Source organism: Grampus griseus, assembly GCF_964374135.1.
Source record: "Grampus griseus genome assembly, chromosome: 10".
Classification (NCBI taxonomy): Eukaryota; Metazoa; Chordata; class Mammalia; order Artiodactyla; family Delphinidae; genus Grampus; species Grampus griseus.
The window spans coordinates 99,727,160-99,755,140 of record NC_139004.1 but is presented as its reverse complement, the minus strand read 5'-3'; the positions used below and the strand labels follow the sequence as shown (position 1 = coordinate 99,755,140).

Below are 27,981 nucleotides of genomic sequence, written 5' to 3'. Positions count from 1 at the left end.
CTGCATCTCCCCAGGGCAGAAGCTTCTATCTGGGTCCTAGCCCTGGATGGCCAAATCCTTAGACCTCAGCCTCCTTCCACACCAATTTGTGGGGGGAAAAGTCTTTATTGATAAATAGGTTACAGTGAAATAGAGTGATAGTTTTTAGGGGAATAAAAAAGTAGAATCTCAGTCTGTCTCCACCCCGCCTCTAGTTCTCGGCTTCTGCCTTCTTACTGGCCGCTTTGGACGCAGAGGACTTGGTGGGAATGCCAGGCTTTCTCGGGCCTTTAGGGGCCTCTGCCTTCCTGGCCAGTGGTACAGGCTCCATCTTGGACCCACTGCCCTTGGGAGGAACAGGGGCCTTGGCTTTAGGCCCCTCCCCGGCCCCCTGCGCAGCAGCCTTTTTAGGGACCTTGCTGCCCATCTTCTTTTTGGCTGGGGAAGCAGCAGCATCCTCGCCCTATAAGAAAGCAAACCAGGAGCAAGGGGACAGAGCTGGGCAGGGCTGGGTGCACAGCTCAGAGCCCACGAACTTAGGGGTGAAATCCCAGCGCTGGGTCACTTTCGACAAGTGACCTCACCTCTCTAAGTCTCAGCCTCTTATCTATAAAATGGGGATGGTGATCCTCACGGCGCTGAAGGGCCGGGGAGGGGAGGAAAGTGCTCTGTACTTTGTAGGAAAATAAGTTGCCCCCTTCCTCGGCTGACCCCTCTGGGGCCGGGTGGGGATGCCCAAGCTCTGGTCGCTGGAGACCCGGAGCAGGAAGTCACCCAGGCACCTACCTTGGTGACCGTGGGTTTGGAACTCTGACTCCCAGGCTTTGTTTTCCTGTGGGCCTTGGTATCTGCTGGAAGAGGGGATGGCATGTGAGAAACACCCCTTTCAGGAGGAGCTGCTGCTGGGCAGGAAGGTTCAGGGGTCCCACAGCCCTCGTCCTGCCCAGGGCCCAGTCCTCACTCTGACACTTGCAGGCTGTGTGACCTGGAGCAAGTAGTTTAGCCTCTCTGAGTCTGGGTGCCCTAGTCTGCCAACTGAAGGTAGCAGCCTCTCTCCCACGGACAGTTGGAGGATTAACTGGACAGTGGATGACCACCCCTCACTCCGTTCACAGCTCCACGCCTGCCCACACCAAATGCCCACGACAGGTGTATCTGCCTCTAGCCTTTAACCCATCTTCCACATGGCAGCCAGGATACATTTTTCTTTTATTATTATTTTCTTTTTGCAATACGTGGGCCTCTCACTGCTGTGGCCTCTCCTGTTGCGGAGCACAGGCTCCGGACGCGCAGGCTCAGCGGCCATGGCTCACGGGCCCAGCCGCTCTGCGGCATGTGGGATCTTCCCGGACCGGGGCACGAACCCGTGTCCCCTGCATCGGCAGGCGGACTCTCAACCACTGCGCCACCAGGGAAGCCCCAGGATACATTTTTAAGAACACCTTGGGCCCTAGCTCTCCCCTGTTCAGAGTCTTTCTGTGGCTCCTCATCGTCCTCCAGATAAAGTCCAGCCTCCTGCTGCCCTTCACAACCTCCCCTCCCCCTCCCCCAGTGCACACAGACACAACTATTTGTACTTCTTCCACCTTCTTCATGCTTCCAGGCCTCTGCACAAGCTGTTCTGCCTGGGACACCTCCTCCAGGAAGCCTCCCCTGATCCTTCTCAGAGATGACCCCTCCTCCTCTCTCTGCGCTCTTCTCCCCCATACCCACCCCCACCAGCTACCATGCATTCTCTGTCTCTCTGAGTCAAGCCAAGTGCTCAGGGCACACTGGCTAGAAACCCCTCCTCCCAGAGCTGGCCCCTCCATTCCAGCTCATGTCCCGTGGCTGCCAGAAACCCCCTCCCATGCCCTCCTCTCACCCCATTCACATCCATACCTCGGCTGCTCCTTCCACCTTTGACCTCTGACTTCCCGCTGGGCCCACTGGCAATGGGAGGGGCCTGTGTGGCCTTGTCTGGCTGTTGGGAGGACTTCTTGGCCTCACCCAGTCTTGCCTCTTGGTCCTTGGTCTGCTGGCCTTTCTTGGGGGCCTTCTTGGCTGCACCTGGTTTGGGGGGAGCTGTCCTCCCCTCTCCCGGCTTCCTGGATCCTTTTTTCACATCGCCTGGGTTGGGTGGGTTCTTCTTTGACTCAGTTGGTTTCTTGGAGTCCTTTCCCTCAGTTTGACCAGGCCTCCTGGGGGCCGTCATGGTGGACGTCTTCCTGGGCTGGATTTTCCTTTTGTCTTTGGGAACTAACTGGAGGAGGAGAGAACGGGGTGGGATTGAGAGCAGAGGTTCTGGATGTCTTACGCCCCTATACCCTACATGAGGCTCAGAGAAGACCCCATCCCAAAGGAGGGGGAGAGGAAGGCGGCCAAGGGCTTGCGGAGAGCACGCAAAACCACCTCCTAAATGCCGGCTGCCAGTAATGCATTCCACCCATTCATGCACTGTGAGGAACGGTGCTGCCATTAGGAGCTAAGGAACCCGAGTCTCCAAAACTCACCCAAGCTTCTCCTACCCTCCCTGCACAGGTGGCGGGCACACGCCTCCCACCCCCGCACCCGGAAGCCTCAGAGCCAGGCTTCTGGGAGCACATCGTGCACACTGAGCCCTAACGGTATCTCTGAGATGCTAACCTATAATCTCCTTTGACCCCCCAACACCATCCACAGACTGTGGCTCGGACTCCCCACCTCCCCGCCTCACACCACTGTGTCCCCAAGTCTCCCTGCCGCTTCGCTTCTGTGTAGTTGGACACGGACATGGAAGTCAGACGGCTGAGAGTTCGTGGCTTCCTGGGGCCTCAACCCCAGCCCAAGGGCGACTCGCCCAAGTCTTCTCCTCCCCCTCTGGCCTCGGTCTCCTCATCTTTACAATGGGGCCAACAGGGAGGGTACAAGTGGCAGGAGGATGCAAGCGTCCCCGGCAAACAGGTGGTCCCTGCCCCTCTAGAGCCCAGCTGATGACGCTGCTCCCAGCATCCCTGGACCCTCACGGCTCCCCGTTACCCACCAAGACCAGAATCAACTCCCACTCTCTGCACACACACATTCCTGACTCCGTGGTACCCAAGACCCCCTTCCCTGCCTCCCAGCTCGTTGGCCCACTTTCCTGACCGTCTCCCAGTCACACGCACTCCCAGTGCCCTCTCTTGCTTCCCTTCACCCCACCCTGTGCCCCTGGCCTTGCCATGGCTGGTGTCCAATCTCTGACCCACACACCCAGAGTTCCAGGAGGGGGGATCCCCTGTGCTCAGCCACCCTATTCCCACAGGGATTGGAACGTGGAGGTTGAGAATGTTCCACCGTGTTCCATGGAGCCTGTCAGAGGAACTGCTACTTGCTGGGGCACAGCAGTGACAAGACAGACCCCATGTCTGTGTCGCTGAGATTTCCCTGGTGGCAGCTGGCAGTCATGATGCTGGGGCTTAATTCTGTGGCCAAATTTGCCCTTAGCTCTGGGTGACCCTCCCCTTTGAAAGAGGAGGATGTAGGGGCTCAGGGAGGTGTCAGCCCTGGTCTGGAGACCATGGGTCTGGAGCCAGACAGCACGGGGAACAAACCCCATTTCTGTAACCCCGTAGAGGCCAAGGTTGGGTCTGTGCCGCCCGTGGTAAGGAATTCCAGGAAGGGGTCACGGGCGCCAAGGACCCAGAAGTGGAACAGCTGAGACGGTCTCTGGTCACTCAACACACCCGACAGGGATGGAGGCGGAAGCAGCAGGGTGACTGGGGCCGTGTGGGTGCTCAGCTTTCCCGGGGAGACGGGGGGTCTCGGCAAAGACAGAGGAAGAACGAGAAGAGAAAGAAGGAGAGAGGGAACAGGGCAGGGAACCAGCACCCAGAGGCTGGGAAGAAAGAGCTGGAATTGGGGTTCAAGCCCTCGGGCAAGTCCACCTGCACCCTGGGGCCTCTCGCCACCCCCCACCCCATTCCCAGTGCCTGACTTTGAAGCTGCCAGTGGCTCCCCGGGCCTTGGAGTTGACGGGCCTGACAAGGAGGCCGCGGTGCATGCCCGTGGCCAAGGCCTGCTTCAGCAGGTACTTGAACCGGAGGACGTTCACTGTCGGGTACTTCTGCAGGATGTAAACCTTGATGGCCGCCACCGAGGTACCCCGGCGCTGCTCCCCCGCCTGCAGCGCCTCCAGCACCATGCGCAGCACCGGAGGGTGGCGGCGGGGCGCTCGGACGCCGCTCCGGATCAGGCCTACGGACAGACAGCAGGACATCACCCGGGGCCCAGACCTCCTTCAGACCCCGCTGAGGACAAACATGCCTAGTGAAACACCCACTAGGCGCTGGCCAGGCCCCACTGTGTGTGAGCAAGCGGCCGGGGGATCAAGTACACACCCCTCACCCCCACCCCAGGTCAGGGCCACTGCCCCCTGGCCTGGGAGCAGACGTGGGGGCACTGCTTGGCCACCCGGGGTCTCCCGGTGCCCGCCGTGGGGCTGGGCACGCAGCAGCCCTCCACGAAGGCTCAATAAAAGCATTAAAGCGTTCTTTAACAAACAAACCTACACCAGGTCAGTTGTCTAGCTCTAACTACCAGTTTACAGGAAATGCAAGGGCCACGGGCATGAAATCAGTAAAACCCAGACTGTGAGGAACGCTCCAGAACACACGGCCCGGTTTCTCCCACAAACAAGCAAGGAGGAAAAGACAATGTGGGAAGGGCCCCAGAGAGGAAAGATCCTAAGAACCCCTTTAACCAAATGCAACATGGGGGCCTTGCTCAGACTCAGAATAGGATTTGGACAATCCAACTGGAAAAAAAAAAAAGGCAACTAGACAAATGTGAACACTGGAATATTTCATGATATTCAGGATGATACTGTTTCCAGTGTGCTGATGGTATTGCAATTATTTTAAGAGGTTCTTATCTTTTAAAGATAAATACCGAACTGGGACTTCCTCGGTGGCACAGTGGGTAAGACTCCGTGCTCCCAGCATAGGAGGCCTGGGTTCGATCCTTGGTCAGGAAACTAGATTCCATATACATGCCACAACTAAGAGTTTGCATGCCACAACTAAGGAGCCCATGTGCTGCAACTAAGGAGCTGGTGGGCTGCAACAAAGGAGCCTGCCTGCCACAACTAAGACCACGTGCAGCCAAATAAATAAATAAATAAAAGATAAATACAGAACTGTTTACAGATGAAATGATAAGTCTAGCATTTACTTCGAAATAAGACAGTAGGTGAAACAAGGGTACCTACAGGCTGTTAGCTGTTGAAGTCGGGTGATGGCTGCCTGGGGTAGGGGCGCAGGTCACTGTATCATTCAGTCTAATTTTGTGTCCATTTAAAAGTTTTCATCGGGGCTTCCCTGGTGGCGCAGTGGTTGAGAGTCCGCCTGCCAATGCAGGGAACACGGGTTCGTGCCCCAGTCCGGGAAGATCCCACATGCTGCGGAGCGGCTGGGCCCGTGAGCCACGACCGCTGAGCCTGCGCCTCCGGAGCCTATGCTCCGCAACGGGAGAGGCCACAACAGTGAGAGACCCGCGTACCACAAAAAAAAAGTTTTCATCATGGGACTTCCCTGGTGGCACAGTTGTTGAGAATCCACCTGCCAATGCAGGGGACACGTGTTCGATCCCTGGTCCGGGAAGATCCCACATGCCGCAGAACAACCAAACCCATGCGCCACAACTACTGAGCCTGTGCTCTAGAGCCTGTGAGCCACAACTACTGAGCCTGCATGCCACAACTACTGAAGCCCACACACCTAGAGCCCACGTTCCACAACAAGAGAAGCCACTGCAATGAAAAGCCCATGCACCACAACAAAGAGTAGCCCCCGCGCACCACAACTAGAGAAAACCCGTGCGCAGCAATGAAGACCCAACACAGCCAAAAATAAAATATAAATAAATCAATTTATTTTAAAAAAAGAGTTTTCATCATAAAAAGTAACAAAAGAATTTCACTCCTATGCCCAAGAGAAAAGCAAATATACATCCACACAAAAATGTGTACACAGATGTTCATAGCAGCATTATTTATAATAGCCCAAAAGCAGAAACAACCCCAAAGTCCATAAACTAGTGAATGGATAAATAAAACGTGTTATAGACGTAAAATACAATGTCATCCAGGCAACAGGAGGAATGAAGTACTTCCTTGAAAACATTATGCAGAGTGAAAGCAGCCAGTCACAAAAAGTCATATATTGTATGAGTTAGTTTATATGAAATGTCCAGAATGGGCAAATCAGAGCCAGAAGGTAGATTAGTGGTTGCCAGGGGCTGGGAGGTGGGCAGGGATGGGGAGTGACAGCTAATGGGTACAGGTTTTCTTTAGAGAGGATGGAAATATTCTAAAATTGACTGTGAAGATGGGTACACAACTGTGAATATACTAAAAGCCATTGTACACTTTAAATGGGTGAATTGTATGGTATGTGAATTGTTGAGATATCTCGATAAGCTGTTGTTTTTTTTTCCTCAGTACGCGGGCCTCTCACTGTTCTGACCTCTCCCGTTGCGGAGCACAGGCTCCAGACGCGCAAGCTCAGCGGCCATGGCTCACGGGCCTAGCCGCTCCGCGGCATGTGGAATCTTCCCAGACCGGGGCACGAACCTGTGTCCCCTGCATCTGCAGGCAGACTCTCAACCACTGCGCCACCAGGGAAGCCCGATAAGCTGTTATTTTAAAAAAGTTGCAAAGGAGAGTAGGACCCAAGGGTGAGGAGGGAGACAGTGTGAGAAGTTGTCAGTCACCGTAAATCACATAAAAGTGGTTTAATTATGAAACCTGATTTAAACATTGTGATTAGAAATGTTGATTTCCAACCAATTTGCAAAAACTAAAGACAAAAAAGGAATCAAGTGGCTAAAATATATATATATATATTTTTTGTTTTTGAGGTACACGGGCCTCTCACTGTTGTGGCCTCTCCCGTTGCGGAGCACAGGCTCCAGACACGTAGGCTCAGCTGCCATGGCTCACGGGCCTAGCCACTCGGTGGCATGTGGGATCTTCCCGGACTGGAGCACAAACTCGTGTCCCCTGCATCGGCAGGTGGACTCTCAACGACTGTGCCACCAGGGAAGCCCATAAAAAATATATTTTTTAAAAAACCACATTTTAAAGTGAAAAAATAAAACAACCTTGTACATATACAGACTGCTATATCAAAGCCACGTGGGAACTACAAACCAAAAAACTACAATAGATACACACACAAAAAAGAAAAAGCAACCCAAACACAACACTAAAGATAGTCATCAAACCACAAGAGAAGAGAACAAAAGAAGGGAAGAAAGAAGAGCAACAAAAACAAATCCAAAACAATTAAGAAAATGGAAATAGGAACACATGTATTGATAACTACCTTAAATGTAAATGGATTAAATGCTCCAACCAAAAGACATAGACTGGCTGAACGGATACAAAAAAAGACCCATCTATATGCTGTCTACAAGAGACCCACTTCAGACCTAGGGACACATACAGACTGAAAGTGAGGGGATGGAAAAAGATATTCCATGCAAATGGAAAACAAAGAAAGCTGGAGTAGCAATACTCATATCAGACAAAATCAACTTTAAAATAAAGACTGTTACAAGAGACAAGGAAGGACACTACACAATGATCAAGGGATCAACCCAAGATATAAAAATTATAAATATGTATGCACCCAACGTACAAGCACCTCAATATATAAAGCAAATACTAACAGCCATAAAGGGAGAAATTGACAGTAACACAATAAAAGTGGGGGACTTTAACCCCCCACTGACACCAATGGACAGATCATCCAGACAGAAAATCAATAAGGAAACACAGGCCTTAAATGACACTTTACACCAGATGGACTTAATTGATATTTATAGAACATTCCATCCAAAAGGAGCAGAATACACATTCTTCTCAGGTGCACATGGAACATTCTCCAGGACTGACCACATGCTGGGCCACAAAGCCAGCCTCAGTAAATTTAAGAAAATTGAAATATCAAGCATCTTTTCTGACCACAACGTTATGAGATTAGAAATAAAAAATACAGGAAAAAAAACTGTAAAAAACACAAACTCGTGGAGGCTAAACAATATGTTACTAAACAACCAATGGATCACTGAAGAAATCAAAGAGGAAATTAAGAGAGACAAATGAAAATAAAAACACAACAATCCAAAACCTATGGAATGTAGCAAAAGCAGTTCTAAGAGGGAAGTTTATAGCAATACAATCTTACCTCAGGAAACAAGAAACATCTCAAATAAACAACCTAATCTTACACCTAAAGCAACTAGAGAAAGAAGAACAAACAAAACCCAAAGTTAGGAGAAGGAAAGAAATCAAAGATCAGAGCAGAAATAAATGAAACAGAGATGAAGATAACAATAGAAACGATCAATGAAACTAAAACCTGGTTCTTTAAAAAGATAAACGAAACTGGTAAACCTTTACTAGACTCATCAGAGAAAAAAGGGACAGGCTTCCCCTTTCAATAAGATTAGAAATGAAAAAGGAGACTACTACAAGCAACTATACACCAATAAATGGACAACCTGGAAGAAATGGACAAATTCTTAGAAAGGTACAACCTTCCAAGACTGAACCAGGAAGAGATAGAAAATATGAACAGACCAATCATGAGTACTGAAATTGAAACTGTGATTTAAAAACTTCCAACAAACAAAAGTCCAGGACCAGATGGCTTCACAGGCACATTCTATCAAACATTTAGAGAAGAGCTAACACCCATCCTTCTCACTCTTCCAAAAAAAATTGCAGAAGAAGGAACACTCCCATTCTACAAGGCCACCATCAGCCTGATACCAAAACCAGACAAAGATACCACAAAAAAAGAAAATTATAGGCCAATATCACTGATGAACCTTGATGCAAAAATCCTCAACAAAATACTACAAACCAAATCCAACATGTTAAAAGGATCATACAGCATGATCAAGTGGGATTTATCCCAGGGATGCAAGGATTCTTCTATATCTGCAAATCAACCACTATGATATACCACATCAACAGACTGAAGAATAAAAACCATATGATCATCTCAGTAGATGCAGGAAAAGCTTCTGACAAAATTCAACACCCATTTATGATAAAAACTCTTCAGAAAGTGGGCACAGAGGGAACCTACCTCAACATAATAAAGGCCATATATGACAAACCCACAGGAAACATCTCAATGGTGAAAAAATGAAAGCATTTCCTCTAAGATCAGGAACAAGACAAGGAAGTCCACCCTGACGACTATTATTCAACATAATTTTGGAAGTCCTAGCTACAGTAATCAGAGAAGAAAAAGAAATAAAAGGAATCCAAATTGGAAAAGAAGAAGTAAAGCTGTCACTGTTTGCAGATGACATGATACTATAGAGAATCTTAAAGATGCCACCAGAAAACTACTAGAGCTCATCAATGAATTTGGTAAAGTTGCAGGATATGAAATTAATGCACAGAAATCTCTTGCATTCCTATACACTAACAATGAAAGATTAGAAAGAGAAATTAAGGAAACAATTCCATTTACCATTGCAACAAAAAGAATAAAATACCTAGGAATAAACTTACCTAAGGAGGCAAAAGACCTGTACTCAGAAAAGAAAGAAATCAAAGATGACACAAACAGATGTTCTTAGATTGGAAGAATCAACATTGTGAAAATGACTATATTACCCAAAGCAATCTACAGATTCAATGCAATCCCTACCAAATTACCAATGGCATTTTTCACAGAATTAGAACCAAAAATTTTACAATTTGTATGGAAACACAAAAGACCCCAAATAGCCAAAGCAATCTTGAGAAAGAAAACAGAGCTGCAGGAATCTGGCTCCCTGACTTCAGACTATATTAGAAAGCTACAGTAATCAAAGCAGTTTCATTGCAGCACTATTTACAATAGTGAGGACATGGAAGCAACCTAAATGTCCATCAACAGAGGATTGGAAAAAGAAGATGTGGGGACTTCCCTGGCAGTCCAGTGGTTAAGACTCTGTGCTCCCAATGTAGGGGGCACAGGTTCGATCCCTGGTCGGGGAACTAAGATCCTGCGTGCTGCAGCCAAAAAAAAAAAAAAAAAAAAGATGTGCTACATATATACAATGGAATATTACTCAGCCATAACAAAGAACACAATAATGCCATTTGCAGCAACATGGATAGATCTAGAGGTTTTCATACTGAGTGAAGTAAGTCAGAGAAAGACAAATATCATATGATATCACTTATATGTGGACTCTAAAAAAAGGGTACAAATCAACTTGTTTACAAAACAGAAGGGTCACAGATAAAGAAAACAAATTTAAGGGCTTCCCTGGTGGTGCAGTGGTTAAGAATCTGCCTGCCAATGCAAAGGACAAGGTTTTGAGCCCTGTTCTAGGAATATCCCATATGCTGCAGAGCAACTGAGGCTGTGTGCCACAGCTACAGAGCCTGCATTCTAGAGCCCACAAGCCACAACTACTGAAGCCCGCATGCCACAACTGCTGAAGCCTGCACACCTAGAGCCTATGCTCTGCAACAAGAGATGCCACCACAATAAGAAGCCCACGCACTACAACAAAGAGTACCCCTGCTCGCCGCAACTAAATAAAGCCCGCACGCAGCAACGAAGACCCAACACAGTCAAGAATAAATAAATAAGTAAATGATTTTAAAAAAGAAAACAAATTTATGGTTACCAGGGGATAAGTGGGGGGAGGGATAAATTGGGAGGTTGGGATTGACATATACACACTACTATATATAAAATAAATAACTTATAAGAACCTGCTGTATAGCACAGGGAACTCTACTCAACAATCTGTAATGGCATATATAGGAAAAGAATCTTTAAAAAAAAAAAAGGAGTGGATATATGTATATGTATAACTGATTCACTTTGCTGTACACCTGAAACTAACAACACTGTAAATCAACTATACTCCAATACAAATTTTTTTAAAATGAGACCCAATTAAACTTAAAACTTTTGCACAGAAAAAATAAACAAAAGGACAACCCATGAAATGGGAGAAAATATTTGCAAATGAAGTGACTGACAAGGGATTAATCTCCAAAACATATGAACAGCTCATGCAGTTCAATATCAAAAAAACAAACAAACAACGTAATCCAATCAAAAAATAGGCAGAAGATCTAACTAGACATTTCTCAAAAGAAATACAGATGGCCAAAAAGCACATGAAAAGATGCTCAACATCACTAATTATTAGAGAAACGCATATCAAAACTACAATGAGGTTTCACCTCATACCAGTCAGAATGGCCATCATCAAAAAGTCTACAAACAATAAATGATGGAGAGGGTATGGAGAAAAGGGAACTCTCCTACAGTGTGGGTGGGAATGTAAATTGGTACAGCCACTGTGGAGAACAGTATGGAGATTCCTTATAAAACTAAACATAGGGCTTCCCTGGTGGCGCAGTGGTTGAGAGTCCGCCTGCCGATGCAGGGGATGCGGGTTTGTGCCCTGGTCCGGGAAGGTCCCACATGACGCAGAGCGGCTGGGCCCGTGAGCCATGGTCGCTGAGCCTGCGCATCCGGAGCCTGTGCTCCGCAACGGGAGAGGCCGCAACAGTGAGAGGCCCACATACCGCAAAAAAAAACAAAAACAAAAACATAGAACTACCATATCATCCAGCAATTCCACTCCCAGGCATATATCCAGAGAAAACCATTATTCAAAAAGATACATGCACCCCAAGGTGCATTGCATCACTATTTACAATAGCCAAAACACGGAAGCAATCAACATGTCCATGGAAAGATGGATAAATAAAGAAGATGTGGTACATATATACAATATATACAATGGAATATTACTCAGCCATGAAAAAACCGAAATAATGTTATTTGTAGCAACACCGATGGACCTAGAGATGATCATACTAAGTGAAGTCAGTCACACAGAGAAAGACACATATTGTATGATATCACTCATATGTGGAAGCTGAAAAAAACAAGGTACAAATGAACTTATTTACAAAACAGAAATAGAGTCACAGATGTAGAAAACAAACTTACAGTTACTGGGGGGAAAGGGAGGAGGGATAAATTGGGAGATTGGGATTGACATTTACACACTACTATATATAAAACAGGTAACTACTAAGGACATACTGTATAGCACAGGGAACTCTACTCAATACTCTGTAATGACCTATATGGGAAAAGAATCTAAAAAAGCGTGGATATATGTATACTGTACACCTGAAACCAACACAAAATTGTAAATCAACTATACTCCAATAAAAATTAAAAAAATAAAATAAAGTGGGAAAAAACCCACCTGAAAACTCTAGATCTCAGCAAAAATTGTAAAGAGGCTTAATCAAATTCAACCTCTATTGCCTCCTGGCCAGGAAGAGCCCAGTGTCTGAGAATATTCATTTTGGGGCCAGAGCCTGCTAATCAGTAGAGTCTGAGATCAGTCAGGACCTCTGGAGTCTCACTCTCCTCTTGCAAATAAAAACTTCCCCATCTCCCGTGGTGGGGAGGGGGCCCTAAGGAGCTCTGAGCCCTCCCAACTGCAGTGTCAGAGGGTTTCTGGAGGGGCCTGGCCTGGCGTGACAGCTCTGAGACAGGCTGGGACCTGGGACCGTCTGCTGCAGTGCTTGCACCTGGACAGACATCTCCTCAAACATCTACATACAGAGAAACTATAAGGGACTAAAAATAACTGCATGCATGCCCAGTGGGGCAAATTATGGACAACAAGAATCAGAAAAACCAAAAACCCAACTGCTACTTCTGAAGAGCTGGGAGCAAAAGCAGGGTACTGCGCATGCCCCCTGCACACACCACCTAAGGGGTGGGCAGACCACCTAAGCGCCCCCTGTGGCCCGACCCCTGGACACACCCTTCCCCCCCACCCCATATGCGGAAGCAGTTTGCACCCCTCCCTCAGCAAGTGAGCAAGGGAAACTGTTACTTGTTTTCGCTCCCCTGCTGCTGCAGCAGGGGTCCCAATAAAGCCTTGCCTGAATTTTTTTTGTTTGTTTGTTTTTGGCTGCCTTGGGTCTTCGTTGCTGCGCGCGGGCTCTCTCTAGTTGCAGCGGGCGGGGGCTACTCTTCATTGCGGTGCGTGGGCTTCCCACTGCAGTGGCTTCTCTTGTTGCAGAGCACGGGCTCTAAGCACGCGAGCCTCAGGAGTTGTGGCACATGGGCTCAGTAGTTGTGGCTCGTGGGCTCTAGAGCACAGGCTCAGTAGTTGTGGCACCCGGGCTTAGTTGCTCTGCGGCATGTGGGATCTTCCCGGACCAGAGCTTGAACCCGTGTCCCCTGCGTTGGCAGGCGGATTCTCAACCACTGCCCCACGAGGCAAGTCCCTTTGCCTGAATTTCTTATCTGGTCACTGATCAATTTCTGTTGATAAGGAGGCCAAGAACCCTGTTCAGTAACATACTTTGTGGTGACACCTCAAAGGGACAATTGTTTGCTTCCCAGAAGAGCATCTATGCACCTCCGGACCACTGAACACAGCTTCCCCATGGGTGATAAATGGGCTTCTGAACCTCGTGTTTCAGGGTCACCTCATTTGGTAAGTCTGCCTTCCTGGCCCCTGGGGGCCTCAGTACCCTCATTCAGGCAACTCTTTCCCCTTCCCCTTTGTCCTTTTTCCCTCCCCGCTTTCCCTTTGTCCCTTTTCCTCTCCTGAAATCTCTCTGCTTCTCTCTCTGTCCTCTCCTACTTCTGTCCTGTCTTTCCAAGAGAGTGGACATCGGGCAGCTACAGCATCACTCCTCTCAGCTTGTGAGACCTGCTCGCTCTGGCCGGCGACAGCTCACCTCGACAGGTGACAAGCAGAGGTGGGAGAGGCTCGCCTCACACAGTGCAGATCCTGGTCCAGCAGGCTCTCCTGACAGGAGATTTATGAGAATGATAGAGGTTCAAACCTGAACATGTGGCTGGAAGTCCGATCATCCCAATATTCTCACCTTTATTTTCCTGCCGCCCAGAGAAGTCCCCTTAGACAATAAATGCTGGAGAGTGTGTGGAGAGAAGGGAACCCTCCTATACTTTTTGTGGGAATGTAAATTGGTACAGCCACTATGGAGAACAGTATGGAGGTTCCTTAAAAAATTAAAAAGAGAGCTACCATATGATCCTGCAATCCCACTCCTGGGCATATATCCAGAGAAGAACATGGTCTGAAAGCATACCTGCACCCCAGTGTTCATTGCAGCACTGTCTACGATAGCCAAGACATGAAAGCAACCTAAATGTCTATCAACAGAGGAGTGGATAAAGACGACGTGGTACATGTGTACAATGGAATACTACTCAGCCATAAAAAAAGAATGAAATAATGACATTTGCAGCAACATGGATGGACCTAGAGATGGTCATACTGAGTGAAGTAAGTCAGACAGAGAAAGAGAAATATTGCATGATATCGCTTATATGCGGAATCTAAAAAGAAATGATACTGGACTTCCCTGGTGGCGCAGTGGTTAGGAATCCACCTGCCAATGCAGGGGACACGGGTTCGAGCCCTGGTCCGGGAGGATCTTGCATACCGCATAGCAACTAGGCCCCGGCGCCACAATTACTGAAGCCCGCACATCTGGAGCCCGTGCTCCGCAACAGAAGTCACCCGCAGTGAGGGGCCCACGCGCCGCAGTGAAGAGTGGCCCCGCTCGTCACAACTAGAGAAAGCCTGTGCATGGCAAGGATGATTCAACACAGAAAAAAAATGAATAATTAAAGAAATAAATTTAAAAAGAAATGATACAAACAAGCTTATTTACAAAACAGAAACAGACTCACAAACTTAGAGAATGAATTTATGGTTACCAGGGGGGAAGGGTTGGGGGAAGGGATAGTTAGGGATTTTCAGACTGACATGTATACACTGTTGTATTTAAAATGGATAACCAACAAGTATCTACTGTATAGCACAGGGAACTCTGCTCAATATTATAAGATAACCTAAATGGGGAAAGAATTTGAAAAAGAATAGATACATGTATATGTATAACTGAATCACCTTGCTGTACACCTGAAACTATCACAATGTTGTTAATCAACAATACTCCAACAGAAAATTAAAAGTTTAAAAAAAGGAAAAGGAGAAGTCCCACTGGGAATGGGCTAAAGCGGCAGTTTTCTATATACTGGTGTATGCGTGGGTTAGACTCCCACAGATGATGTACAACTGGCTGATTTCCAGGCTTGATCACCGCAACAGGCAGTGGATAGGGTCTTCCCTCCTTCACTGGCTCTTTCTGGAAGCACGCAGGTTGGTGTCTGAATAGATACCCACAGGGGGCGGGTTGAAAGGGCAATCTCTCTCTTTCAGTCTTTTCTTTCCCTCTTCCCTTCACCTGTCCCTCGGTTCCCAGCCCTGCACTCTCATACCCTTAATCCTAAAGATTTCTTGTTTGTGTGTTTAAGTTTTTGTCACTGGTGTCTTTGTATTATGTAGTCTTGTCTGTCCAACTGCTCTTGCAAGTCTCTGCCAAAGCACAGTGGAGCATTTAAGCCTTGAAGTACAAACACACACAGCCACATCGCCTGAAACTCCAGTCGTGGGTTACTTGGTGGGATTTTAAAGAACAACAACAAAAAAAAAAAAAAAAAGAGAGGGGCTTGCATTTCTCTCCTTTGCCTTTGCAATGTAACTATTCGGCCTGAGCTCCAAGAATTACCTGATCCATCTGTAGTCCCCTAGTCTGAGGGAAAAAAAGAGGCCTTTTTAATTTCAAGAGGGAAAACTATGAGATCTCTGATTCTGTAGAAATTAACTTGTCTAACTTAAGCTTGTCAGTTTAATTGATACAGACCTGTCTTTAGAGTCATCAACATTAATTATAATATTTCATTTGTACCTAGGGTTACTGAAAGTCAGTAAGTACATATTGTTCCTGTTTTAAAATCTGTCATCAAGGAGAATGACCTGATGTGATTAAACCTTTAAGTAAATTTAACTATGATAAACTTTTTGATAAACTCTATGGGAATAATTATGTTTTGGAAACTTCCATCTACAATAGTCCCTCCAAATTTTGGTAACTTAAAACTAAATTAAGGCAAATGATAGGAGTCCATCGAGTATCCAGGCCATTTCAAATGAGATGAAATACTGGAACATCAATGGCTAAACAGGTCTGTATTTACCTACTTTTGTCTTCTTGTGAGAGGGAAACTAAAGATGTTTGGGTTTATTAGACACATGTCTTGCACCACATTAAGGAAAGAAATTGTGTTTTGGGAAGATACATGTTTCTAGATGTTATGAGATATTCCAATCAAGGAATGCTAATGTAAAAGACAGTTCATGGTTGCTTAAGGAAAGTAGGATGTGTGTTTTCAGAAAAGAAGGTATGAGGGTGGCTTCCTTGGTGGCACAGTGGTTAAGAATCCGCCTGCCACGTGTTAACCACCAGGAGGGTGTCGAGCTAGAAGTCCTTGTCCCTGCGTGCTCCTTCTCCCTGTCACCTGTCACCATTCTTGTCAAGCTGCCCAGCTTGGAGTTGTCTGTCGTGCGCTAGTGTCCCATGGTTATAGTTAGAAGAGCAAGAGTCTCCTGATAATGCGTAATAGCTTGAGAAGAAGTTCTTTTTTCCTGCTAACCAGGTAAGCAGTCTGAGGAGAGCATGGGCATCGTTTCTGTGTTTGTTGGGGTAGTCAGGGTAAGATTGGGACTTAGATAAGATTCCTCTTGGGACATCCTTAATATTTATTAGCTTCTAACTAGTGTTGTAAGCCCAGTTGCCAATTTGGAGATCTCAGTTCTTCTGTTCATGGATTTTTATTCACTGTGACTAATAAGCTTCCTAATAAATCCTTGCCAGACTTAAAAAAAAAAAAAAAAAAAAAGAATCCGCCTGCCAATGCAGGGGACACGGGTTCAAGCCCTGGTCCGGGAAGATCCCACATGCCGCGGAACAACTAAGCCCGTGCGCCGTAACTATTGAGGCTGCACTCTAGAGCCCACGAGCCACAACTACTGAGCCCGCATGCCACAACTACTGAAGCCTGCGTGCCTAGAGCCCGTGCTCCGCAACAAAAGAAGCCACTGCAATTAGAAGCTCATGCACTGCAATGAAGAGTAGCCCCCGCTCGCCGCAACTAGAGAAAGCCAATGTGCAGCAACGAATACCTAACGCAGCCAAAAAATAAATTAATTAAAAAAAAAGATATGAGGAACAGAAATATATTTTATTAAAAGGAAAAAGTGATTTTTGTGCTAGGGCTGGTTATTTCTGAATGGAAAGAATAAGGGACAGGATGATATGGCTACACAAAGTTGCAGAAGGTTTGCAGAAAAGGATCATTGGAAAAAGAATTTTGTATGTGGTCAGGACTTTCTAAGGTTGGGTCAAATTTAATTAGGAAAATGGATTTTATTAAGAGGAGGCTGATGCAAGACTGGATTTGGTTTCTCTCTCTAGGAGAACAAAATTGTCCTGGAATGCTGCTTGTGATAAAAGATCGTGTGAATTCCTGTATTTACTTTTGAAATCTTTTTTTCACCTTAGCTTAAGGAGTAACTACTCTCACTTTATTCTATGTCCAAAAATCCCCTGTGGGAATACTCCCACCTCTAGGCCCTCAGGTTCTGACCCCTGTGGCCTTTTCCATTGTGAATCTGTAAGGAGAGGTTTGGCAGGTTCTCAGAGAACTCTGACAAGTTTAGGGACGAATTTATCAGGCTGGGGTTGACATTCTCTCTCACCTGGCAGGACATCATGGTTATTCTGGCCCACTGTCGCACCCTGGATTAAAAGGAGCGCATACTGAGAAAGGCCAGGGGACACGCAGATGGCCTGGTGGCCACCAATCCACACCACCAAATTTATCAGGTGGGTGGGGATGCAATCCTAGAACATGACCCCCACTGGGACTGTGGAGATTGTGCAGGCCAAGCTAGGATGAGACATTATATTACTTGTCTATCAGAAGGAAGGAAAGGGTATATGGTGAAACCTTTAAATTATGATAAGGTCTGAGAGGTTACACAGGAAAAAGACGAAAATCTGGCAGTCTTCCCGAGCCGGGCAACAGAGGCATTCATGAAGGACACCAGTACAGACTCTGAGTCCACAGAAGGGAGGACACTGTTGGCCATGCATTTTATCGCTACTCCTGATAGCAGGAGAAAATTACAAAAGCTTGAGGCCAGGCCCCAAACCCCGTTGTCAATCTTGGTAGAGGATGCCTTCAAGGTCTGTAACAAACAAGACTTAACGGAGGAGACCAATAAGAATAAGAGGCTAATAAAGAAAATGCAACTTTTGGCTGCTCTGATCCATCCACCACCTCGAGGGGATCCTGGAGGGCCGAGAAGGCTGGACAGACCGCCAAGAAGCTGCCTAGGCCAGAACCAGTGTGCCTTTTGTTGGAAGGGGGCACCGGAAGGGGGAATGTCCTGAGGGCCCTCCTGTGGGATGCCCTAGGGGCAACCCTGCCCCGCCCCAGTTCCTTGCAAATCTCTCGGATAAGAGATTCCTGCACACCGACTGAGGGGGCCGGAGCGCCTGCCTGCCCGGCTCCAGATCCCACTCGATCCATCCTCATCACTCCAGGGGAGCCTTAGGTCACCCCTGATGTGGCAGGTAGGAGAACTGACTTTCTTGCAGACACTGGAGGCTCCTGTTCTGTTCCGATTTGGCCAGCTGGCCCTCTCTCCAACCGTGATTGTACTGTGACGGGAGTCGATGGGCAGCCAAAGGTAAGGCAATTTAGGTCTCCCCTTGCCTGTGGAATTGGGTCCATTATTATTACTCACTCCTTTCTGTATATGCCAGAATGCCCTGTCCCCCTCCTCAGAAGAAATTTGCTAAATAAATTAAGAGCTAGTATATTCTTAGGACAGGGGAATCCAAGGAGGTAAAGAATTCAAACAGAGAATGCATCTATTTGTAGCCCCAGATGGCCCACCTGCTGGTCATCAAAATGTTCCCCAAGACATCCCCCAGGAAATTAGAGAACCGGTAGATCCTGCAGTTTGAGATACCTCGGTGCCAGGAAGGGCAAAACTTGTTCCCCCAATAAAAATATGGTTAAGGCCTGGGGAAAAATACCCCTGGAAAAGACAATATCCTTTAGATGCCACGTGCCTGGTCTTGTGCTGCTCGCTAGGGGTGTTGCCTTAGAGATCTGCATGGGCTGCGCTTCTGAAAGGATCAACATGCCTTTGGCTAGCGATTCCAAGATCCTTCCTTGGAAAGGAAAAGAAAAAACATAAAAAGAAATGGCTCGGGGCTTCCCTGGTGGCGCAGTGGTTAAGACTCTGCCTGCTAATGCAGGCGACACATGTTTCAGCCCTGGTCCGGGAAGATCCCACATGACGCGGAGCAACTAAGCCTGTGCACCACAACTGCTGAGCCTGTGCTTTAGAGCCCGTGTGCCACAACTACTGAGCCCACGTGCCACAGCTGCTGAGCCTGAGTTCTAGAGCCTGCGAGCCACAACTACTGAAACCCGCACGCCTAGAGCCCGTGCTCCGCAACAAGAGACGCCACTGCCATGAGAAATGAGAAGCCCACATACCACAACGAAGAGTAGCCCCTGCTCGCTGCAGCTAGAGAAAGCCCACGCGCAGCAATGAAGACCCAACACAGCCAAAAGTAAATAAATAAAATTAATTAATTAAAAAAAAAAGAAACGGCTGGTTCAAAGCACAAATTCTTATTTTATGGATGTAAAATGTCCAGGTTGCTACAAGATTACCACGGTTTTCAGCTGTGCTCAGACAGTGGTGCTTTACGTAGGTTGTTCAACAGTGTTGCGCCGGCCAACAGGAGGAAAGGCCAGATCCACAGAAGGGTGTTTGTTTAGAAGAAAGCAACACTAATGTTCCACACAACTTCCTGAATTTGTGTTCTATCGCAGAAAGCCTTATCAGTTCAGCAATTCCAGTTAATCTACCAAGATAATGTAATTATGTTTAATTCTGTAAGGTATACAACAGCATTCTTCTATCTGGCTGTCAGTTTTTCAATCGAGTTTTGATTATGGGGGAAAAAAAATGCACAATATCCTTTAAAGCCTGAAGCCCTGAGAGGAATCCAACCACTGCTCATCAAATTCCTAAAACACAAACTCATTAGGCCCTGCCAGCCCCCTTGCAATACCCCAATCCTCCCCGTTCAGAAGCCTAACAGGGAGTACTGGTTTGTGCAAGGCTTATGAGCAGTGAATGAGGCCGTCATCCCTATTCACCCACTGGTGTCAAAGCTATACACCCACCGCACCCAAGTGCCAGGGGGCACGCAGTATTGCTCTGTTTTGGACCTCACTGATGTATTTTTCTGTATTCCCCTAAATCCAGACTCTCCATACCTTTATGCCTTTGAATGGAGGGACCCTGACACCTGGAGGCTACCCAATACACCCGGACAGTACTTCCGCAGGGTTTTCAGGACAGCCCCCATCTTTCTGGAAACACGTTAGCAAGGGAACCCAGGGAATTGAGCCTTGAGAAGGGAACTCTGCTACAATATGTTGATGATTTCTTGATAAGTAGTGAGACCAAATAAGATTCAGATAAAAATACTGTTACGGTCCTAAATTTTCTGGCAAGAAGGGGATATAAAGTATCTTCAACCGATATAAAGTATCTTCAACCAGCAACAGTTTCAATATTTAGGACTGGGTTTGACCCCAGGGGCACCAGCCCTTGCCATAGATTGAAAAACAGCAGTTAATGCATTACTATCTCCAACCATAAAAAGGCAACTCTGAGGCTTTCTCAGGATGGCTAGGTTCTGTCGTATCTGGATTCCAAATTATAGCCTTATAGCAAAACCCCTATGTGAGGGTCTAAAGGGAGAAGAAAGGGAACCCCTTCAACGGAATAAGGACCACCAGCAGGCCTTTGAGACTCTGAAGACTGCGGTGAGTAGAGCACCAGTGCTGGGGCTTCCAAATTCGCACAAGCCCCTTACCCTACACGTTCGTGAGAGGTCAGGGATAGCACCACGAGTCCTGACCCAAAAGCTGGGACCGGATCAGGGACCAGTGGCTTACTTCTCAACACAGTTGGACTCAGTGGCCCTGGGATGGTCAAGCTGCCGGCAGGCAGTAGTGGCCACATCCCTGTTGGTAAATGAGCTTCCAAGCCCACCCTGGGACAACACTTAGGCGTGTCAACCCCTCATCAGGTACAATTTGTGCTGCAAGTCAAAGGACATCATTGGTTGACTGGAGGAAGGTTAACAAGTTATCAGGCCCTCCTATTGGACGCCCCCGGCATTATCTTAAAGGTGTGCCAAACCCTGAACCCGGCGACTCTGCTTCCAGCTGTCTAGAGTGGAGACTTAGTGCATCAGCGTAAAGAGACCATAGAACAAACTTGCTCCAGCAGGTCTCATCTAGATGAGCCCCTTGACAGCCCTGAGGTCAAACAGTTTACTGATAGGAGCAGTTTTATAGAAATGGGAACCCAAAAGGCAGGGTATGCCAGTTAGTCTAGATGAACGGAATTGAAGCCAAGGCCCTGCCCCCCACAGACATCAGCCCAGAAAGCTGAACTAATTGCATTAATGAGAGCTTTGCAATTAGGGACGGATAAGAAATTAAATATTTTTACTGACTGTAAATATGGGTTCCACGTGCTACATGCTCACGCTGCCATTTGGAAAGAGCAACGTTAATCGCTACAAATTCCCCCATAAAATATAAAGATTTGATTCTGGCTCTTTTAGAAGCAGTGCAGCTCCTGACCCAGGTAACAGTAATCAGCTGCAGGGGCCATCAGAGGGATGGATCCCTTGTGAGTCAAAAGAACAGCAAAGATGATCAAACTGCAAAACAGGCAGCTCAATTGCAAGAGCCTGAGCAAATTATGGCCCCAGTGATTGGCCCCCCTGAACTCCCTAGCCTTCTCCAGTATTCCCCACAGGAACAGGAAAATGCTGAGAAACGGGGCTATGAGAAGAGAAGCACAGGCCGGTAGAGAAAGGAGGATACGGTTCTAATTCCTGAGGCCCAAAAATGGAAACTCACTAAGAGCTTACACGGTGCCACCCACTATGGGAGGGATCACTGCGGGACTTGATGCAAAAGGCTTTTTCAGGGAAGGGGCTTAAAAGAACAGTAAAACAAGCAACACTTGCCTGTGATTTATGTGCCCATAATAACCCACAGGCCCATCCAATCCCCTCTTCATTACTCAGGCCAATTCAATGCCGAGGGACATATCAGGGGGAAGACTGACAGTTAGGTTTCACCCAAATGCCCCCACGGTCAGGATATAAATATCTTATGGTGTTTGTCAATACTTTCACAGGATGGGCTGAAGCCTTCCCCATCCAATCTGAAAAGGCTATGGAAGCCTGTAGGTCCCTTTTAAAAGAAGCAGTTCCTCGGTTTGGACTTCCAAAGTCCCTCCCCAGTGATAACAGGCCCTGTTTTATAGCCAGAATCACACAGGGGCTCACAATGGCCCTAGGGATAGACTACAAACTACACACCTCTTGGCACCCCTAGTCTTCAGGGAAGGTAGAGAAAATGAACCATCCTTTGAAGAAAACCTTAGCAAAACTCTGCCAAGAGACTCATGTACCCTGGACCAACTCGCTTCCTACTGTACCCCTCAGGGTCCGTGTAGCCCCAGGAGTGGTCTGAGGCTTAGCCCATCTGAAATGACCTATGGGAGGCCTTTTCTTACTACTGACATTCTACTGGATGAGGAAGTGAACCAGGCCCTGAGATATATTATTAATCTAGGACAAGTTCAGGAGGCAATCCAGGACTGTGCCCACAAGGCACTGCCAGCCCCCACTAACACTACAGAGGAAGGAGCAGGGCCTTCACAAATAAACCCCGGGGACCAGGTTCTTCTTAGAACTGGAAAGAGGGGTCCCCCAAAGACCAACGATTGCTAAAATGGAAGAGCCCCTATAAAGTAATTTTAACCACCCCTACTGCTGTCAAACTGCAAGGGATATCTAGTTGGGTACATTTGTCCAGACTGAAGCTTTTACCTCCAGAAACCCGGCAGGTTCCCACAGAACAATACACCTGTGAGCCAGTGGAAAATGTGAGATACCTATTCAAAGACAGGCACCATCAACAGATGAGTAAAATGATGTGGTAGACTGGACTCCAATTTTCCATTCTTGCTATTGTGCTCAGCAGGAGCATACACGAGCATCTTGTTAAAAATGTTGTAGAGCTTTAGGTGCTGAATTATCAACATAAGCGTCTGCTGTCTGCTAATTTTTTTTAAATTAATTTATTTATTTATTTTTGGCTGCATTGAGTCCTCGTTGCTGCACGCAGGCTTTCTCTGGTTGCAGCGAGCAGGGGCTACTCTTCGTTGTGGTGCGTGGGCTTCTCATTGCAGTGGCTTCTCTTGTTGCGGAGCACGGGCTCTAGGCGCACGGGCTTCAGTAGCAGCATGTGGGCTCAGTAGTTGTGGCTTACGGGCTCCATAGTTTTGGCACAGGCTTAGTTGCTCTGTGGCACGTGGGATCCTCCAGGACCAGGGCTCAAACCCGTGTCCCCTGCGCTGGCAGGCAGATTCTTAACCACTGCGCCACCAGGGAAGCCCTATCCCCTAATTTTTTAAGTACTAACAAGAGTTATGTCCTTCAAGGACTGTCCTCTCTTAACAACCGTGAGACAGATATTCAGTTCTGCACCCCAGAAGTGTTTGTTTTTCCTCTGCGGACACACAAACCATCAGATGTTATGGAATTATGGCCAGGCCCCTGTCCTTTTCCAACCAAGCTATAGCATATAAATGCATTGATAATGTTCACTTCATAGGAGAGTGCATTCTAGGGACTATAGGGATAAGAGGGGGTTTTATTGGTAACAGGACCACTCCAGCTCATCAGCGAACCCAGAGAGCACTAGAAGTGATCTTAACAGGGGCAGGGCTGGCCATTGGGCTGGCAGCTCCGTGGGGAGGCTTTACCTATCATGAAACAACACTGAGAAATCTCACTAGACAGCTTGGTTATATGATGGAACAGACAAGACAAGCCTTAACGGGACTGAAGATCTCTTGTTTCTTTGGCTAATGTAGTTCTTGACAATCGTCTAGCTCTTGATTACCTTCTGGCAGAACGAAGTAGAGTTTGTGCGATAATTAATACAACCTGCTGCACCTGGACCAATGCAACAGGACAGGTAGAATTTAATATTAAGGAAATATATGCCCAGGCAGAGCAGCTTCACAATTTTGGCAGGGGCGACATCGCCTCCGCTGTCTGGTCAACAGTTAAGGAAGCCCTCCCAAAGTTAACTTGGTGCCTTCCCTTTCTAGGCCCTTTAATGGCTATTGTTGTTCTTCTCCTTTAGGGCCCTTGTTTGTTTAACCTTCTGGTTAAGTTTGTGTCTTCCAGCCTCCAACAGTTTCAAGTAAAGACTCATGATGTCTCAAGGAATTCAACCCATTCCAGGGAAGAGTGGCCCACGTCCATACAGGTCCTTGGAATAGTCAGTGAGGGACTTCTACACCACTAGGGTAGGCTAGGGTCTGCGGCCCCCGTCTAGCAGGAAGTTTCAAAAGGAGAGACCTTTGGCCCCTTACCCTTTAAGAATAAGGGGTGTAGAATCCCTCAGGGGGGAATGAGACAGGCTGGGACCTGGGACACTTTGCTGCAGTGCTTGCCCCTGGACAAATGTCTCCTCGATCAATGACATACAAAGAAACTCTAAGGGACTTATGCATGTGTATAACTGATTCACTTTGTTATAAAGCAGAAACTAACACACCGTTGTAAAGCAATTATACTCCAATAAAGATGTTAAAAAAAAAAAGAAACTATAAGGGACTAAAAATAACTGCATGCATGCCCAGTTGGGGCAAATTATAGACAACAAGATACAAAAAGACCAAGGTGCCCAACTTTTTCTTCTGAAGAGCCAGGAGCCAAAGCAGGGTACTGGGCACGCCCCCTGCACACAACACCACCACAGAGGTGGGCAAGCCTCCTAGGCCACCCCTCTGGCCTGATCCCTGGACACACTCCTACTCTCACCCCATAGAAGGAAAAAGTTTGCCTCCCACCTGAGTGAGCAAGCTAGCAAGGGAAACTGTTACTTGTTCTCAATCCCTGCTGCTGCAGCAGGGGCCCCAGTAAAGCCTTGCCTGAATTTCTTATCTGGCCTCTGATCAATTTCTATTGATTAAGGAGGCCAAGAACAGCTGGTTGGTAACATATGTGTGGGTGGGGAAGCTGGGAGTCACTGTACCATTCAGTCTACTTTTCTGTCCGCTTGAAAGTTTTCATCATAAAAAGTAACAAAAGAATTTCACTCCTAGGTATATACTCAAGAGAAAAGAAAATACAGGTCCACACCTAAACGTGTACACAAATGTTCATAGCAGCATTATTTGTAACAGCCAAAAAGTAGAAACAACCCAAAAGTCCATAAACTAATGAATGCATAAACAAACCGTGGTATAGCCATAAAATGCAATGTCATCCAGGCAACAGGAGGAATGAAGTACTTCCTTGAAAACATTATGCAGAGTGAAAGCAGCCAGTCACAAAAAGTCATATATTGTATGAGTTAGTTTATATGAAATGTCCAGAATGGGCAAATCAGAGCCAGAAGGTAGATTAGTGGTTGCCAGGGGCTGGGAGGTGGGCAGGGATGGGGAGTTGACAGCTAATGGGTACAGGTTTTCATTTAGAAGGGATGAAAATATTCTAAAATTGACTGTGGAGATGGGTACACAACTGTGAATGTGCTAAAAGCCATTGTACACTTTAAACGGGTGGATTGTATGCTACGTGAATTTTTGAGGATCTCAATAAGCTGGTTTTTTTCTTTTAAGTTGCAAAAGAGAGTAGGATCCAGGGGTGAGGAGAGAGACAGTTGTCAGTCACCATAAAGCACATAAAAGTGGTTTAAATATGAAACCTGATTTAAACATGGTGATTAGAAATGTTGATTTCTGACCAATCTGCAAAAACTGAAGACTCAAAAAAGGAATCACATGGCTAAAACATATTTTTTTTTAAAACCGCATTTTAAAGTAGAAAAAAACCACCATCCCAAAACTCTAGATCTCAGCAAAACTTGTAAAGAGACTTCATCAAATTCAACCTCTTTTGTTTCCTGGCCAGGAGGAGCCCAGTGTCTGAGAATATTCGTTTTGCTAATTGGTAGAACCTGAGGTCAGCCGGGACCTCAGGAGAGTCTCACTCTCCCCATCCCCCATCTCCCACGGTGGGGAGGGGCCCTAAGGCAGTCTGAGCCCTCCCAGCTGCAGTGTTCGAGGGTTTCTGGAGGGGCATAGCCTGGGGTGACAGCTCTAATCCTTGCCCTGTCTCCCCCAAACCATGCCCTGTCCCAGGGAGCCACCCCCAACTCTCCTTCCTCCCCCCCACCCCCACCCTCCAACTGTGTTCAGCTTCTCATTCCAGTTATTCGATGCCTGCTGTATACCAGGATGTCCAGAACAGAGCTCACAGGTCCCCGAAAACCTGTCCCCCATCTTCTCTCTCCCACAAATGTGCCCACCCCCATACCTACCCAGACACCCAAACAAGCGCCCGGGGAATATCCTGGAACCCCTCCTGCTCCCCATAGGCTTCTCTGCCTCCATCCCCAGGGCACAGTCTCCTCCCCCTTTCCGACCCTCTCCTCCATTACCTTCAGTACAAGGGCCAACACACCTGACCTGGCCTTGGAGGCCCAGTCTGATCAGCCCCTGCCCCCATCACCGCGTCTCCCCCAACTCTGCTCCAGCCAGCAGGAAGACGGCGCAGCTCCCAAGCACTCCACCAGCACTCTCCCCTCCAGGCCACAGCCTGTGCCATGCTGTTCCCTAGGCCTGGGCGGCCGTGGCCACCCAAGCAGCTTTCATTCATCCTTCAAGGCCTAAACATCACCGAGATTTGGACCCCAGCCAAACTGAGCAACTCTCCCTGTGCTTCCCAGGCAGATGGGACCCCTCACTTCCTCCAGAGGAGTCTTTGCAAGTACTCAGAACACTTCCCCTGCCTCAGCCCTCCTTCCCCTGGGTGAGGCTTATCCCTCCTTCAGAGTCACCTCCTCTAGGAAGCCTTCCTTGACCTCCCAGAGGGGGTTAGGCGACTCCTCTGGGCTCCTACAGCCCTCTGGGTCCCCACCACTAAAGCACACGCCACATTATCAAATGGCATCTATAATGAGGCAAGCTCGCCTACCAGACTGGGAGCACCTGGAAGGAATGAAATGGGTCTCTTTGCCTCAGTGGACCCCATATCCAGAGAATCCTTGAGGCGTTGTTTGTTGATTGAAAATTGGGACGCAGCCCTAAATCCAAAGCCCAGTCAAGCGTCGAACGCTTGCTTCGTTATTGCTCCGGCCCCTTCAACTAGCTGCCCTGCAGCTGCAGCTGGGCTGCCAGCCCTCGCCCACAGCAAATGGGCTCCAGCTGGGGAGGCCCCCCCTCTGCTCTCTTCCCTGGCCCCCGCTACCACTGACATCAGCTCTTCTGCCCCTGGGGTGGGTTCAGGGACCAGACAGAGAGAAGGAGGAGCAGGGTCGGGGAAGAAGGGTTCAGGACACCCAGGGAACGGGCTCGCGCGGATGAGGAAGGAGCCGCTCCCTTTGCTTACCTGGCTTTTCAGACCCAGATGACCTGGACGACCCCAGTGTGGAGGTTGAGGAGGTGTCACTGGAGGCGAGGCTCCCAGGAGCCATTTCACAGGCAGATGCAGATGGCCCCCTACCCAGGCGTGAGGCCCCCAGACCTGCCTGCTCGCCTTACATACCAGCAGGCCCGGCCCCACCACTCCAATTAGCCCCTGATTGGGCTGGAGTCTCCGAGCCGCTGATTGGGCAGGAAAGCTGAGAGGGGGCACTGCAGCCCTGCCTTGCGTGCTGATGCCTCAGCCGGGCCACCTGCTCCTATGTGAACTTGGGTGTATCGCTTGACTTCTCTGGGTCTCAGCCCCCATGGCAAAATGATGGGGGCTGAGATACCTGATCCCTCCTGCGCCCTCTGCTCAGCAGAACCTGGAATGCTGATGGGGAACTGGGCACACCTGGGCTGTGGAGGTAGCTGCTGAGGCCCTCCAATCCCACTGCCCCAGTGTCCACTCCTGTTCCCAGGCCACTGCTGGCCTTGGTCCCTCAGGAA

General features: G+C 47.9%; 2 protein-coding genes across 2 annotated transcripts; one reads left to right on the top strand and one right to left on the bottom strand.

The window, feature by feature from the left end:
• Positions 1–190: 190 nt before the first annotated feature.
• On the bottom strand, positions 191–27,542 carry H1-8 (H1.8 linker histone; the record flags this gene model as incomplete). Its single annotated transcript, XM_082663542.1, has 5 exons — positions 191–442; positions 766–830; positions 1,861–2,221; positions 3,914–4,173; positions 27,458–27,542. 5 exons carry the CDS (start codon positions 27,540–27,542, stop codon positions 191–193), a joined length of 1,023 nt encoding a protein of 340 aa, XP_082519668.1.
• On the top strand, positions 19,585–19,743 carry LOC309827937 (small ribosomal subunit protein eS27-like; the record flags this gene model as incomplete). The annotated part of the gene is made up of 1 exon (XM_082662878.1): positions 19,585–19,743. The coding sequence occupies one exon, from the start codon at positions 19,585–19,587 to the stop codon at positions 19,741–19,743; it is 159 nt and encodes a 52-aa protein (XP_082519004.1).
• Positions 27,543–27,981: the final 439 nt, after the last annotated feature.